Source organism: Alligator sinensis, unplaced genomic scaffold (genome assembly GCF_000455745.1).
Source record: "Alligator sinensis unplaced genomic scaffold, ASM45574v1 scaffold518_1, whole genome shotgun sequence".
Taxonomy (NCBI): Eukaryota; Metazoa; Chordata; order Crocodylia; family Alligatoridae; genus Alligator; species Alligator sinensis.
The window spans coordinates 616,295-633,096 of record NW_005842718.1 but is presented as its reverse complement, the minus strand read 5'-3'; the positions used below and the strand labels follow the sequence as shown (position 1 = coordinate 633,096).

Below are 16,802 nucleotides of genomic sequence, written 5' to 3'. Positions count from 1 at the left end.
GGGAAAGAGCTAACCGCGTGTACCTCCTTTCCACAGAAGACCAATCCCTGCTATTGCCAGCAGCATGAGCGCCTTGACTCCTAGCGCAATACAAATCAGGATCAGAATCGAGTTGCTATTTGCTCCTTTGAATTTATAGAAGTACACTGCCCCCTCCGCCCTCCCGTGGCTGTTCTCCGCTGTGCATACGTATTTTCCATCGTGAGTCAGGTGGTGCAGCTCTTTGGTTATCTGGTGGTTCATGCTTGTGACGGAGGAGGAATTGCTGGACAGAGGGCCGGTCCAGGTCAGAGAGGGCAGTGGTTCCCCATCAGCTGTGCAGCGGGCTTTGAAGGTATGATCCTCGTTGGAGCTTACTGTGATGTTAATGATCCTGGGGGCAGCTGTGGAGGTCACAAGAAGGGATGAAGAACACAGTTCAGATTCAAATCTGTTGTTGGTTCGGGCTCGGCATTGAGAACGACTGTTGATCTTAATGGATTCACACAGGCTTACGACTTCGTAACCTTGACATCCATCCTCTTGTCACCCCCCACGTTCTCCTTCCCTCCCCTCTCCTATTTGCTAGATTTTCCCATCATGCCCACAATTTGGAGAGAAGCATCATGTCCTATTGAACAGAGCCCTGGACTGGGAATGCGGCGACCTGGGTTCTCCTTCCATCTCCTTGTTACTGGTCTTGTTATAGAATAGAGGGAATTGTAATGGTCAAATTCCCTTCCACCCGCAGTGCAGTTCAGTTTGAACATTTCACCCAGCTTGTGCCGTGAAGACTGCCTGGTTCTCCTCATGCTGCTGCCATGAATGAGCTACAAGTTGGCTCTCTGTGGAGGCATTGCGTGAATAAATTAGCAATTGCAAAGAGCTTTCCACAGAGGCAAAGCATTAGAGAGGTGACAATTACTATGCGTTTCTAACACTCTCACTATATTAAGAACGGTTCGTGATACCGAATGTTCATTCTTGCTTTGCAGAGTGCGTGCCCCATGGCAGGATCACATGTCTGTTGTTTGAAGTCTAGGTAGCCTCTGGGGAAAAGTGGTGTAGCCATTTCACACCAATGATGCTACACCCAGTGTAGAGCGGGACGGGAAGGAACTAGAAGAAAGGGTGTTATTTTCCTCCCAAATTATCAGCTGAAAGAAAACACAGCCCTGATGCACCACTGACCTCTCCGCATTGGATTCCTGTGCCGGGAAAGCTTTCTAACCCTCCATGAAGGCAATGTGGGCCGGGGTGAGGCCTCGCCTTGGGACTCTGCACACCGATACTGTGCGACCATTGGCAACTCGCTCCATCCCACCCATTATCTATCATGTCTGGTTAGATTGTGGGCTCCTGAAAGCCCTTTCTATTATGTGTCTGCATAGTACCATATTTACCCACATACCACATGCACCCTTGCCCCAAGAATCAGCCCTCCAAAACTGGGGCACATGTCTTAAGAGGGGAGGTTGACATCTCTTTGCTGGAATAGAAGCAGGGAGACACTGCTGTTCTCCTTTGGCTAGCCTCTGGGATGGAGGAGGTGGAGTTTACCTAGGGGCAGACCTGCAGTGTTAACCCTCTCACCACCACAGCCACAGCAGTCAGGATCCCCTGCAGTCAGCATTTGGACATGACTGGAAAAACAATATTTTTGTCTTCATTCTGGTGTCCCAAAGTAAGGAGCACATGTTATTTGGGGTGAGGTGGGGGGGAGAGGGGTGGTATGTGGGAAAATACGGTACTTAGCACAATGGACCTCACATCTTATTTGAGGCTTGAAGGGCTCCTGTCCAATACCAAGTTCAGGATCATTATTTGGATCTTGCTGTGGTATCAGGATGCAGCTGGGAAAAGACTAAGCACCTTATGGACACAGCACAATGATGGCTCCTTCCCCCACTGTCAATACTCTCCATAGCTTCAGGACCCAGATGAATTGTGGACTTCATGTTCGATGCATGAACACTACTTTCACCGAGGGGTAAGCTCACTCACATTCACCATAAGGTAAGAGCATACGTGTGGGCAGTTACCATGGGGTAGATGACATGCTCCGTAATCACAGCCCAGCTTACCTTCTAGTAATCTAGGATATCCTCATGCCCTTGATCACTTTTTAAGGTGTAAAATTATGTTCACATCTGCAAATATTACTACCATTTGGCTCTTCCCCCTGTCCAGTGTCTTGGTAGGTGGTCCTCTTACCCATCAACCTCTTGCTCTGACTGTTGTAAGGTCTGGCAAAGACAACCCTCCCACCCTGCAATGGATGTTGAGCCCCATCTTCTCTGTGCACTGACTATATCAGTCGCACAGGGCCCCTCTGTTATCTACTGTGAGTGCTGTGAGCCACCATGTCCCTCAATGTGCACCTCTTTTGTGGGGTAGAGGATAGGATGCAGTGGAGGGGGTGATGGAGCAAATCTTACACTACAGGGGAATAGCAGTGAAGGTCAGGACTGGCGCTATCCAGTAGTTCCAGTCTCATTCATTCTTGTGGTACATAGAGATGATGGCAGAGAGGGTCAAGTATCCTTGTATGACTCCAGAAGGGGTTTGAAGCCTCACTGCAGGCTGACCAGGCTGAAGAGTCTCCAGGCTTGGAGAGTCCAAGGTGGCCGGATGGGGTAGTTGCTTTACTCCCTTACATACCACCTGCCATGAGCTGTGGAAAATGATGTGCCTTAATCACATGAGCCTGGTGAGCTATTCAACTTGGGTAAACTTTCCTGATTGTTTTCTTCTTACTTCTTATGGCTGTAAACCCACCCTTTACCTTGCCACCATCCCTATGGACTCTGTTCTGTTATGTGGCATTCTGTTCTAGCTCCTATTCCATGCTCATCCCCATAGTACCTAAGCTATGGAAAGTGTCTGGTTTTCCATAGCACCTCAGGAAAGTGTCTGGTTCTGGTATTATACAGTCTCTCAAAACTAGGCAGTGTTGGGGAGTACAATACCCTTGGCAGAGTGTGGTCTAGCAAATTTTGTAGCAACCAGTCTGGAGTAGCATCTCCACTATCCAAATCTTCCCGTCTCTTTAGCTTCCTTACGTGGTTATTCAGCCTACTTTTGTATTTAGTGTTCTCTTACCGATCAGATGGAGCCTGATCCCAGTTCTGCCTTCATACTTATCATGAAGATCTCCAGAAAACTCTACCCGGCAGAAATATCTGTTGCTGTCGCTCCACGTCAGATTGTCAATCTTGATGGAAAGGTTGTTGTGCCTTGGGTTCCCAAGCAGTTTGTACCTGTTCTTGTAGCTGGTTGCAGTTTTACAGAGTTCACTTGAACTGTGAGCCACACACTTGAAAACCACTGTCCCGTTGTAAGGCTCTTTGATCCTCCAAATGGCTGTGAGAGTCCGGTCAAAGGTTTTATGGGGGTGTGTGAAGGTACAGGGCAGAACAATGCTCTTTCCAATTTCACCGGTAGCATCTGATGGAACCTTAATGGACCAGCCATTGAACTGCAAACCTAGAAATAAAGGAATTGAATTCAGAGGCTCGAAAGACCATGAAGGCTAGTATAGCCAACCTGAAGAACTGAACCATTGAGAAAGATCAGGAATCCTTGTCTTACCTGCTCCATTCTTGCTCATCAAATGGATACTCCATCCTTTGAGTAAGATCCATGCCTACTTCTTTTCTCACTCTTTTTTTGTTCCTCAAGCTATCTTGCAAACATATAAAGCTTGAAATATTACTTTTTTTTTTTTAAGAAGAGTTATTTTGATCATGATCAAGTGCTTAACCCCAGGGGGTTCAGTATGAGTGCATGCATTGGCATGTCATCCTATTTGTTACCCAATTCCTTGAAATCCTGTTCCTGGAAGGGTCTTATGGCTTTTGATATTATCTCAACACAGAGAGACCTGTAGCTTTGTTAAGTAACCTATGTCCCGTGGGATGTAAAGGCAGATTAAAGCCTTGTGCACATTTTGAGCTGCACTGTCTATAGCTCTGTTGACATGGTAGGGACTCTGGAGATGTGGCTTATGTTGGCAGGAGAGGCGATTCTTGTATTATAATTACCCCACTTCCCTGAACAACACTAAGCTGGCAGAAGTCAGCTCCTATGGCAGGGCTGCATCCATGTTGGGTTCTGCCAGCATAGGGAGTATGATCTTTTCACACCTGTCCCTGACATAGCTAGGTCAGCAAAGCTTCGTGATGTAAACTAGACCTGACGTGCTGCTTGTGCCAATTCAACGAATCCTGCAGGACACGTGTCTTGAAGGGATGATGGGGCCTCTGACACTGAGACTGGCACTATTAGAAACAGACCTCTGTCCCCACAGCATGGGATATTGTCTCACCCCACAGCAACCACCGACTTCCATAAACAGGTCCTTTCCCATGAGCTGGGCTCTGAGTTCTCCAGTGCAGAAGTTGCCAGCAGGTCAATGACTTTGGTATTAAATGTTCTCTTGCTGATACACATGACAGATCCCACCCTGGGAAACTAGTGCAGTCAGTGCACTGCCTTTATATCAGGGCTAAATCTGATCTTTCTGTCTCATCATCATTCAGACCTGACATGAGTAAAAAGGTCCAGCTTGTGGAATATGTGAAAGAACCAAAATCTCCCACAGCTGGCCTCACCAGACCTGCTAGCTTCTGCAAAGTGAACTTCTGAGAAGTGCTGTGCCTTGGTGGCAACTGCAACAGCTGTGGCACCAGGTAATACTTTCAGGACAGGGAGAGACAAAGAATCCTGTCCTGACAACTTCATTACAGCAGAAGCCTTTCCTTGACTAGCAGGCACCAGAACAAGTGGAAAAATTTAGTGGCCTGGTTTTCGAAAATGCTGAGCTCCTGCAATTCTGCTTGACTTCTTTGGGGTGCTCAGAAGCCACAGTGATGAATGTGGGATAAAAGTCTAGACAGAGATAATTAGTGGTTTATCTAAGTTTTGGTACACATGGTGTCCTTCCACGACACTTGGCAGACATCCCTGGGACTATGCAGATGATGTGGGTCTATTGCAGGGGTAGGCAATTCTTTCGGGTGGAGGGCCGGTTACTGAGTTTTGGCAAGCCATTGAGGGTTGCATGACAGGCAGCCAGAGGCAGATAAATATTAATCTTTTAAATTTTTTAGGGTCCCTGCAGGCCAGATGCAATGGCCTGGTGGGCCGCATCCTGCCCAGCCCTGGTCTATTGCATGCTTTCTGATGGGCAAAGGCCAATACAGGACTCGGTTCTCCTAGGCAAAGCTCTTTACCTATAGTTGCCCACATGCCAGCACATTAAAACCTCCAACACAGTTGCAAAGGCATTCTGTATAACAACATGGTGCAATATTAACATTGATGCAATAAGCCAGGTTACGTGACCAAAGAGGGAAGCTGAGAGTCCATAAAGTTTACAGGCTCTGAGCAGGGAGGGCCTATAATACCCATGCTAATGAGCTTGCCTCTCTGCCTTGTGGTAGTGAGTTTGATACTACATAACTATCTCTTTCCCCTGTGGTTTGATGAGGGTTTGTGGGACCTGGAGAAGCCTCACTTGTGTACCGACAGCCTCACTGATCGTGAGCCTCTTTGGGTATCTGGTGTCCGGTGTCTGTAGTGTGCGGGATTGACACAACTGGTCACACCGTATGTGTGTAGCTCATGCTATGGAGCATGAATCATTAGTGGCAGATGCAGACTAATTTGAATGGAGGAACTGATCTGGATGTATGTGATTCGCCATCTATACCACCACTTCTTGTTTAGCACAGGCCAGTTTTAGACTTGGGGTAAGGGATGACTGTGCTTCTAGCAAGTATACCTTTTTTTCCCTATAAAGTGAGAACTAGTGATCAAAAACACTTTATCTCTTTTGTTCTAAGCTCTGTCCCTTCCTATGGAAACTCCTGCAGACCCTAGGTGCTGATAGTAGATAACAGTCAGCGTCTTGTGTATGACTAATTGTCCCCTGTGTAGTCACACACGCCCTCGCAATTAAATCTTGCCAGGACAGCCTGTCATGTCAGTCTTGCCTCGGCTCCTCTTGTTCTTTACCCAGCCGTGCCGTGCCCCTGGACTGCACATTTTCATAGGGAAGAGGGAATGTCATTTGTAACTAGCAGCTAAAAGACTATTTCATAGTACAAGTCACATGGTGGATTAGTTTCCAAAGGCAGGTGGGGGATTTTTAAGTGAGCTGTCTTTATATGGCATTTTGAGATCATCTGATGCTGTGAGTATTTCTATAAAACCATACCCCCCCCCCCCCCCCCCCCCCTCCCCCTTGCTTTATACTTCAGTGTCTGCTGGAAAACATCTTTCCCTTGGTATCAAAAACCAAATCTGGGATAAAGGACTTTATGTGCATTCATTTTGTGTCCTGAAAAGGAGATCTACATACACACTGATAATGATGATATTGGTCCTGACACAGTAACAAAACCTTACTTCAAAAATACATGTGTACGTGCAAAATACCATTAATTTTTCATGAGATTTAAAGGCACGTTTAAAAGGAAGCCTGCATTTGGATGCGGTGCTATGATCCCAGCTCTGGAGCAAACTACCTCTGCTGTGTAATTGTTCCTGAGAACACTATGCAGCACTTCAGGACAAGCAGTGAAAAATGTTATAAGCCAATTGAAAATGCAGGAGAAACTTAGATCATTATAAATGGCTGAGCTTGCAGCTAGCTGTGCCAGCGTGCACAGGGAGAGTCGCGCGACTGTCTCGCGTAGCCACAGAGGCAGGGCTCTCATCCTGTTCTTTCCACAGGCCGTGAGCCGTGTTTAACACTTGGGATTGAGGGACGCAGCAGAGCAACACGATGGACTCACAAGTCCTAGGGAACTAGCTGCCTTGGGCAGTCCCATGGGCACCAGGCCAGAGCAGGGAGAGGAACAGCGGTGAAAGCAGAGGCATTGGTAGCCATTCAGCACTCACCCTTTTTGAAGATGCAAAGCAGGCAACCGAGAAGCAACCCCAAGCCTTTCATGTTTGCCAGCGCCCTGCAGGAAGAGCCGTTTTCCGATCACCAAACCGGCATGGTCCGCACCAAAGCCAAGCTGCTGGCCGTCCAGTCGCACATCGCTTCCCTGCGGAAGGGAAGGCACCAGTGGTTTCCTGCTCCCCGGAGGGAATGAGTGTGTCCAGCTGAGCCGGCAAAGGGTGCTGTTATTAATAGTTGTGTGGTCAGTCATGTGGGAAACGCATGGGGGGTGGGGATCAACATTTTCTTATTTTCCAGCCATGGGAGGGGCCAGAGGATCTGGACTGAAAATACCCTTTTGGGACGCTTCAAGTACGTGGTGGAGCCAAGGTGGCTAGTTCTTGAGTGCTCCAAACCCGCTGACCCATGGGGAGGTTACGGGAGTCGGACAAACACGGTCAGCGAGTGACAGCTCGTCCCTCTTGCTTGACCGAAGGAAGTCATCTCGTCTCTCCTGGCCTATGGCTGCAAGCTTGCAATCTGCTCTGCCTTCAGAAGCAGCCACGTGCATCCCCTGATCAGTCTTTGACCTAAATGCTCATTTCCTCAGCACTTTCTCAATAACAGGGGACAGGCAGGACAGCTGAAGGGTTACTGTGAGAATGAGAGTAAGGCACAACTGGGTTTATGGAGGGAACTGGGGTGATTTAGTCTGCAGAAGTGAAGACTGAGAGGGGATTTAATAGCAGCCTTCAACTACCTGAAAGGTGGCTGCAAAGAGGATGGAGCTGGGCTGTTCTCAGTGGGGGCAGATGACAGAAAAATGAGCAATGGGCTCAAGTTGCAGCAAAGGAAGTTTAGGTTGGATATTAGGAAAAATTCTCACTAGGAGGGTGGTAAAGCACTGCAACAGGTTACCTAGAGAGGTGGGGGAAGCTCCATCTTTGGAGGTGTTTAAGGCCTGGCTTGACATAGCCCTGGCTAGCATGATGTAGTTGGGGCTGGTCCTGCTTTGAGCAAGGGGTTGGACTAGATGTGACCTCCTGAGGTCCCTTCCAGCCCTCATTGTCTATGATCCTATGACTGATGAGCCTGTGATGGAGAAGAGAAGGAAAGCTGGGCAATGGGAAGAAAAGAAAGGTGAAAGGGTGCCAGACAAGTTGGTTTCAAAAGTAGCTGGAAAGTTTTACAGGAAATATTTGGAAGGACAGGTCAAGAGAGGACCAGAGAAAACTGGTTGTGCAGAAGAATTGAGAGGGTGTGGTTTATGCATGATGGAGGTGAGAGATGGAGCACCCGGTATTTACAGGGAAAGGAAATGAGAAGATCCAGAAGAAAGTGGACTCACACTCACACTCCCTCCCTTGCTGCAACTTGGCATTAGGAGTCGTGGTAATTCAGCAATAAAACAAACCAGTAGTGTTGCATGTAGTTCATATTACTACAGACATTCAGAAATAGGTTAGATTGTAAAATAGGTTAGATTCAGAAATGGGTCAGAAAGTGAACTTATTCCCAATATATGGTGCTGTGCATAATGAAGCCCCAATCCTCACTAAGGTCCCTAGACACCCCTGTAAACATAGCCAGTAATAATAGAGACTTTGACCTAGTAATCCTGGAGGCTCTTCTCTTAACTGTCCGGTTGCATCCATCAGTCAGATTTTTGATCTCAGGCCTGTTGAGGTGAAGGCCGAGGACACATCTGAAGGACTCTCTGTGTGCAACTCCCTTCTCCCAAAGGACAAATTAAGACAGTAGTGAAAACCAAACCGGTGAGGCCAACAGAGAACTACGATGGTGCCGGCAGTTGGTGAAGGAGTGTACTTGCAACAATTAATCCTTATTTCCCCTTGGAGCCTGCAATGCCCAAGGCCATTGCCATTCTGAATAGTCCCTAAAAGAGCTGCTTTTCATCATCTGTATCATTCCCCTTTTCAGGTGGCTTCCACTGAAATCAATAATTGATGCCGGCCTCTGAAGGATGAGATGCAGCCGGGTTCATTCTACTTGGCTATGAATCCCCAAGAAGGATTTTGTGTAGATTCATAGATCTGGTTAAAGGTTTTTGTGATTTAATTTTAAACAAACTCTGTGCTGAGGGCCTCTTGCTGTTCTACGTTATTTCCATAGCCGGGTCTTTGGCACTTGTATGTACTTACCCCAGACAGGGCTGTTACCTGTGAGTCTTGCCGATCCGACTTATGGTCTGAAAACCTTCACTGGAAATAACATTTTGTTCTGTCTGCTTTATGTCATCACAGATTGCTAAAAGATATACTCTAGTTCATCCGCACCTTGTTAGGTCTGAAGCAGGATTCTTTGGGTGATGTTTTTTTATGGCCCACATTATAAAGGAGTCCACACTAAAAATACATGCCGGTCCCTTCTTGACCTTATAATCTCTGTCCTGTCAGTAGAGAATGCAGAATAAAGAGAGCCGTGGGACTATCCCTGCTGATGTTGGAGGCATAACAGTAGCCTTGATAATCCTATGTCATCGCGGCATCATTAGCCATGTTCATCTGAAGTCAAGCAGAAGGCAGTGTAGATTTACACCTTGTAGACTAACTGAAGTGTGCATGTATAATACACAGCACCAGCTTTCATAAACTGAAGCTCCCTTCATCAGATGCATCTGATGGACAGAGCTTCAGCTCACAGAGGTTTGTGCTGTATCGCTTTGCCCTATTGCCTATATATCTACTTTGGTTCATTTATAAAGCGCAGATATCCCCTGCCTCCTAATTCTGTGTCATTGGCAGAAATAAAAACGTGCCTTGAAAATGTTAATTCAAGATGCGACCTGGGCAGGGAGCAGGTGTCTGCTGTACAGTGTATGAGGATGCAAATGTTGCTTGCTCGTGCGGTGATCATCCCGTATTGTTATGTTCTTTTCACATTTTGGTGACCGAGCCATGAATGATTATCCTTCTTGGCAGTTGTTACTCTTCATTTGAACTCAGCTGTTTTAGGCTGAACTCAATGCTTTGCTCAGAAGCCTTGCATACGTGCTGCTTCTCTCACCTTCCTGGTACCCTCTGGGTTTCGCTCTTTTACATTTTTTTCCCCGTGATTTGTTGCACTGCAGAAAGATATGACTGCATAATTAACCACCAGGGGGCTCCCGCTGCTAGCAGCAATAAATGCTGTTTAGGAACTATTGCTCCTTTAATTCCACAGCATAGCCTTTAACAAGGCCATCGCTCTGCTTAATGGCCTTTGATGCAGTTAAATACCTTTCTTTTCTCTTACATAAATAATCAGACTCGGGGTCTTTTGCTCCTTGTAGCCCTTACGCTCTCTGACTTGAATTTCTCTCTTTTGCCAATGCTTCTTAGAAGATTTGTTGCTCTACGTTTTAGTTTTCTTCCTTCCGACCCCTTTTTCCTTGTTGCAAATATGGGCCCCAGAATAAGCTTCATGGATTTGCATTTTTAAGAGGCAGGATCTTTGTGTTCAATCTGTTATGAGATACTGTGGAAGAGGGGTATGGACTAGATAATATCATGATTACTGTGTATTTCTAGATGAATGACCACCAGAGGGCAATCGCATTTCAGTAAACGGCTTGGCAATAACAGGCTTTTTTTTTTTTTTTTGGTGGTATCTTTTGTCTCATAGCAATCAACACAGTACTGTGCTCTTTTTTTCCCCCTCTGTTCCCCCTTTGAATGAACTGTTGTCTTGCTTTTGCTTATTCATTATCTCAGGGGCCCACCCTGCTTCATGAAAGATCCTGGCAATACAATATATCTTTTCCAAAAGCCAGTGACACAGCAACAGGGGGTCTGCAGCTTCCTAAAATGATGCAATTATTTAACACCCCCCCCAAAAAAAACCCCCAAATAGTTTTTATAGCATGTTGCCCCTGTTAGGTCTGACAATGTCATTAATAACAAATGAGGCAGAGTCCCTTTTTTCTTGGCATCAAAGAAACGTTTGCCAAGTTGCACTCTATGAAAATACACTGGACACCATTTGGCTACAAGGGTGTTAATCAGAGCCGGGTTTGACCTGTGGAACATGCCGAGAGAATCGGTGGGACCATTGGATGTTCGAGGGTCTTGTCCCTGTACACATCTGGAAACTTAGTACAGTATTAAGGAGTAATATTAGTGTTGGTGGTATCCAGCAAAAGAAAGGAGGGCATGTATATGTGTATGTGTACCAGGACTGGGCACAGGCATGGGTGAACCAGGCAGCTGCTTGGGGCCCGGATGGAAAGGGGGCCCCAAAATGGCAATATTATTATTGTTATTATTATTATCATCATCATCATTGGTGAAGGGGGGCCCAATACTAAAAGTTTGCCCGGGGCCCCCAGGAGTCTAGTACAGTGCTGACTTGCACACATGCAAAGAAAGTACATGTAAGATGAATTCACTGTGCACAGAGGACTGTCATCTATCTCCCATATAATGGCATTATCTCCCCCTGGTTCTGCACTTGTGGCTTTGCTGGCAGTGCATTTGCTTCCAGCACAAACATTTCCCAGATCAGCAGAGCCTTGTACCCTTACTTATTCCTTTCACTCCCCATTCCCCAAATCTTAATTCCATCCTTCACATAGTTTTCTCCGTTACTTATTTCAGCGACTTGTAAAAAGCCTGCCCTTCTGCCAGTCTGAATATGTAGGTGCAAAAGCCTTGCGTATTTGTACGTTTTGACACTTCCCATAAGAAATCAGGCCTCTGAAATTGCTGGGGAGTGAATCCAAGAGGCCAGTGGAATTTTCCCTGCTAGTGTTTTCTATCCGCCGAGCAAGCCTGAGGCTGTCCCATGCTGAGTTATTGAGAGTTTTGCTCTGGCTCTAAGCCTGCACTGCCAATCTCCCCTGTGTACTTATTTGATCCTTGCCCAGCTGGAGGGACATGAGACACCTAAAGTTCAAGCAAAAAACATCTCAGGGGGGTCTTAAGCCAGCCAGCTTTCCTGCACGTGGCATTGATCCTAGTTACCGTGACTTAACACCGTCTCAGGACGCGGTCAGGGCTACGTCAGCTCTGTGCTGATCCTATTTGGAAATTCACAGGTTCAGTTGCTCACACAAAGCTCGTGCTGCTTTTAGCCCTTTATGAAAAAAAAAATTGCTAAATCCACTGCAGACAGAAAAGCTGAAGATTGCAGAGTGCCTCCGGCCTTGCATAAGCCCTGGTGGTCAATCGATGGAGCACTTAACGGTAGGCTGTAGTGTGTGGTTGGGTCACAAAACCCACAAAACACTGGCAGTTCTTCCTTATTTCTGGTAGCTCAACTTATTAAAAGAAGTTAAAACACTTATGAAATATCTTCCTTATGGACGTAATCGTTGGAATGGCCAAGAGGATGTTTGTTCCCTGGTTGTTGGGCGAGAAGCAATGGTCTGAATGATCACGGGCAGGAGAAGAGGTCCATGTCGGATCATCTCTTTAGCAATGTGTGATCTGCACTAATAATTGGCCTTGTGATGGCAGCATGGCTTCTAAATGACTTGATCTTTGAGGACCCAGCTGGCAACCTTATCTTAAAGACTAGTAATACTCAGGAATCATTACATATAGTATAACAACAGGAGTCTCTACAGGAGAGGGTCCTATTCTGATTCCTAAGTCAACATCCTAATTACTGGACAATGCTTTGTTCTGGGCTGGAGTCTAGGATCCGCTGTAATGCAAAAAACAATAAGTGGTGGGTGGTCTATAATATCTAAGACTGATCGCCTTGGTTTGTATTTTTATCTACAACCTCGTATACAAGGGGTGGCTGTTTCTGCACCACAGCATTAGTCACTGCACCAGTACCAGCAAAGCCAAGGAAAATACTTTGTACTCAAAGATGCGGGGTGACTTGTCAGGTTGTAGCGAATAACATAAGTGCAAAATGCTCCATGTAAGAGGGTAGAAAAATGGTGCATTTGCAGACTGGATATTTATGTGAGGAACAGTATGTGGCTATATACCAGATCATAATACTAGATGAGGGGGTAGTTAAAACTTAACAGGAGGGTGAGAGACACTCTCAGAGTGGAGAGATGAAGAAGGGGAGAGATAGAGATACTGGGAGATACTGTACTTCATGTTAAACCATTGCTCCATACAACACACAAACATGATGGTCCCCCCACAGACTACAGAGTCAGGGTCCTGCTTTTGGGGGTTTTTTGTTTTGTTTGTTTGGTTTTTTTCAGAAAACAGCTCATCTAACATCCAGGTGAAAGCAGGTTCACATGAGAGTCACATTTTGAAGGTTTAATTCACAACCATGACGACTAGAGAATTCCTAGTTTTTATTTCAAATAGTGAAAATGGAGACAGTGGAGAGCTCACAGCATAAGCATAAGAGATGTTGCTGTTCCCTGTCTACTCCTTCAGGTCTCACACCCTTTGGGAAGTGCTTTTAAAAATAAACTAGTTCAGCTGTAGTTTTTGCAGATACCTCTTATATAGCTAAGAGTTGATTTTCTGAGTTTGTATTTTTACATACAATCTTAGATGTGTGCAGTACCTCCTGTGGTTTGTACCATATTTTGCACTTTTTGAATGGTTTGTGATCCGGCAGAGATGGAGAATAAGTGCCAAAGCCCTCCTTTCCCTCGCTCCTCCTCTCATATATATACACTCAATTGTATAATTGTGTGTGTGTGTGTATTAGGGCTGTGCGAAGCTTCAGTAGCCGATTCAATTCGGAGGAGATTCGGCAGCCGAATCTCCGAATCAGAATAGAATCAGGAGACCCGTTAATCTCTCTGAATCGAATTGGAGAAATTCGGAGGTTTGGCCATAGACTGTACAGACAGGCGTTAAGCAGTGCTGATGGAAGCAGCTGGGGGAGCAGCCAGACGAGCCCTGGCTTGAGCCAGCGGGCTGGCGGGGAATGATTGGGGAGCTAGGGGAATGATTGGGAGCTGGGGGATTGAACCGGGAGCTGGGAGAAAGCCCCTGTTCATTCCCTCAGCCCCTGCAGCTTCTCTTGGGGCTGCTGGATCAAGCTGCGGCTCGTCTGCCTGCTCCCCCCCACACCTGGGGCAAGGCAGGCAGTGCTGGCAGCCTTGGGAGAAGCTGGGGGGAATGATAGGGAGCTGGGAAATTGAACTGGGAGCTGGGGGGGAAATGATCGAGGGCTGGGTGAACAAACAGGGGCTTCCCTCCAGCTCCCAGTTTGGTCCCCCAGCTCCCTGGTCATTCCCCCCAACCCCTGTGGCTTCTCCCAGGGCTGCCGGCTCAAGCTGGCGCTCGTCCGGCTGCTCCCGCTGGCACTGCCTGCTTGTATAGTCTATGACCGAATAAGATTTGGTACCGAATATCTTCAGATTTGGCTGAATCGAATCAGGACAGTGATTTGAATCTACGTATGTGTGTGTGTGTATATATGTATATGTATGTATTATTATTTATTGTATATACTTATGAACATCAGGCTCTGCAAATTCTTTGGTTTGACTGTCTTTTTCAGTGCAAAACTGGTGAGACTGGTTTATGAGATGCTTTGTGGGAGGGTTTGTGGTTTGGTTTTCCAGTTTGGAGAGGACATGACTGCATTTTGAGAGCATTTTCTAGTGTGCTTGACAGCTGGGCATTGGGATCAAGAAGACCCATAACAGAATGAGGTTCTGGACTTCCCCCTGCCGCCTCCTGTTGCAAAAGCAGCATGTGGAAAATGAGAAGGGTCTTTATGGACATCTTTACACATGCTCTGGGGTGTGCGTGGGTGTGAAGGGGGCACTTTAATTAGAGTGGCTTCTAATTAAAGCATCTGCAGTGTCTCATATATTCGGTGTCCCCACGCTTCAAAATGGTGGCAGGGATGCTTCAATTAAAGCTTGTTTGATGAGCTTTGGTTAAAATGCCCCTGCTGCCACTTTGAAGCATGGGGACGCTGCATGCTGGCTCTTTCTGTAGCAGGGGATGCACAGGAGAAATTCTTCACAGGCAGCATGAAGCCTACCAGGTGTTGCTGATCGCAGTACATTGGGGATTCTGGCCTGTGGTCCTGGCCTGAAGATTTGGACAGTCTCAATTAGCCAAGCAGCATGAAGACAGACACAGGAGTGTCAGAGGAGAAGGAGGGATAAGGGTGGGAATAAGAACAATCTGAGTCATGGTATATATAGTACCAGCAGAGGCAGGCTCTGATATGTTTAATTCAGGAAAGAGGTAGAGCAAGTTGGAGGGAACAGACAGTGCGAGTAGAAGTGATGGATGGGGCATCGATTGGGGTACTTGAGTTCAATACCTTGCTGATTCAGCGATTTTCTCTGAGGCCTTGAGCAAGCCACTTCATGGAAAGCATCATGGCATAATTGTCTGCAGTAGCAAGGGTGTGAACTTAATGACCCTCAAATCCCTTCCAGGCCTGTGTTTCTAGGTCATTTAGGGACAGGCTTTTATAGGTATTTAGATGTCTAAAGATACAGCTAGAAACCTCATGGGATTTTCAGAAGCACTTAGGCACCTAACACCAATTTTCAACTGTGCCATTTCTGAGGACATATAGCCCATTTCTAGTAGGTAGCAGATATACAGGCACTCCTCGACTTGCAATGTTTCAAGTTGCAACGTTTCACACTTACAACATTTATAAATAGTTCCAACTTTTGACATCAGTTTCTGCTTTACGGCGCTTGATCTGACATGACACCACGCCAACGAACAAGTTCGCTGCGTCGCCCATCACCCTGGAGAACGTCTGTTCAAATTTCCTTGGACACTTTCTTTAAGAAAGTAGACAAGACTCTGGAAAAACCTGCATCCAGGACTCCTGAGAAGACTCCAGCCAAGAACCCTTCAAAAAGTCCAACCGAGAGCCCTTCAAAAAGTCCAGCAAAGTCACCTCAAAGAAGTCCTTCCAAATCAATATGATTGCTATTTATGATATAAATACATTAAGGTAGCTATACTACTCATCTATAATTGATTGAGTACAACATTCTGGGTTATTTTTGGTGAAAACAGGGTACTGGGCCTTGGTTCAGGAACCAATCCCCCATTTATAACATTGTTTCCTATGGGAAAATTGGTTCTGAGTTGCAATGTTTTGACTTAAGACGCGGTTTGCAGGAACCAATCGTGTCGTAAGTCCAAGGACTGCCTGTAGTCTTGTAGCAAGTAATCTTTCCATGGGAAACAGTAGCCCAAAGTTTCCCAAGGGAGGAAGAAACAGCCAGACATTCTGGCTACCAGGCTCAGGGTATTTTGAAGCTTCACTGCAGTAGATATTACTTTATTGTTTGGTCTTCTGTTTCAAACACCCCCCAACTATTCACTTCAAATTTAAAACTACACTTCAGTTATTTGTCATGTATATCTGGGGAAGTTCCCAGAGGAATTAACTCTTTGGACTTCCCTGCAATATACCCAAGAGCTGTCTTCGCATCATTTCCTCTTCAGCACAGATGGCTCATTGCCCTTTCTGTGCATTAGATGAAATCTGGGTTATTTGCTGAAAAAATAAATAAGACTGATCTTCTTCCCATTGAAATCTCAAGGATTTAGATGTACTTGTTTCTTCCCAGCATGTCTGTACTTTCACTTGAAAAGCACAATTTTTTGTTAGTTGCCATTCTTTCAAAGTTTGTTAAAACAACTGAAGTAGCCTTGAACTTGTTATCAACTATATTGCAAGCTATTCATGCCTTAAACAGTTCACCTGTTAACTATTTACATTCATAAGACCTTATTAAGTTGATCTGTAATATTCAGGGAGGTGGTCTTACCAAGGACCTGATTTATTATAGATTGTGCATCTTTTGAATTGACCTTCTGGCATGGAGCACACATTCTTAACCTTCATGGTGGTTGGATATATGCAGAGGAACCAAAAATGGTGGCAACACATGATAGATCAAAGGTATTGATTTCTTGTGATCTCTCAAAAAAACACAACCCCCCCACTGGCTGGGATAAACCTTCAGATCTCTGAATTTACACAGTTACCCTCAAAGAAGGGGCAG

At 46.0% G+C, this 16,802-nt stretch overlaps 1 protein-coding gene across 1 annotated transcript in view; it reads right to left on the bottom strand.

Moving 5' to 3' along the window:
• The window catches only part of SIGLEC15 (sialic acid binding Ig like lectin 15), a 12,245-nt gene extending 5,308 nt beyond the window's left edge, over positions 1 to 6,937 (bottom strand). The window contains exons 1-3 of the mRNA XM_025216261.1: positions 6,886 to 6,937; positions 3,082 to 3,465; positions 24 to 383 (exon numbers count right to left, since the gene is read on the bottom strand). Of these exons, the coding sequence (XP_025072046.1) occupies positions 24 to 383; positions 3,082 to 3,465; positions 6,886 to 6,937 (796 nt within the window). The remainder of the gene's footprint in view (positions 1 to 23; positions 384 to 3,081; positions 3,466 to 6,885) is intronic.
• Positions 6,938 to 16,802: the final 9,865 nt, after the last annotated feature.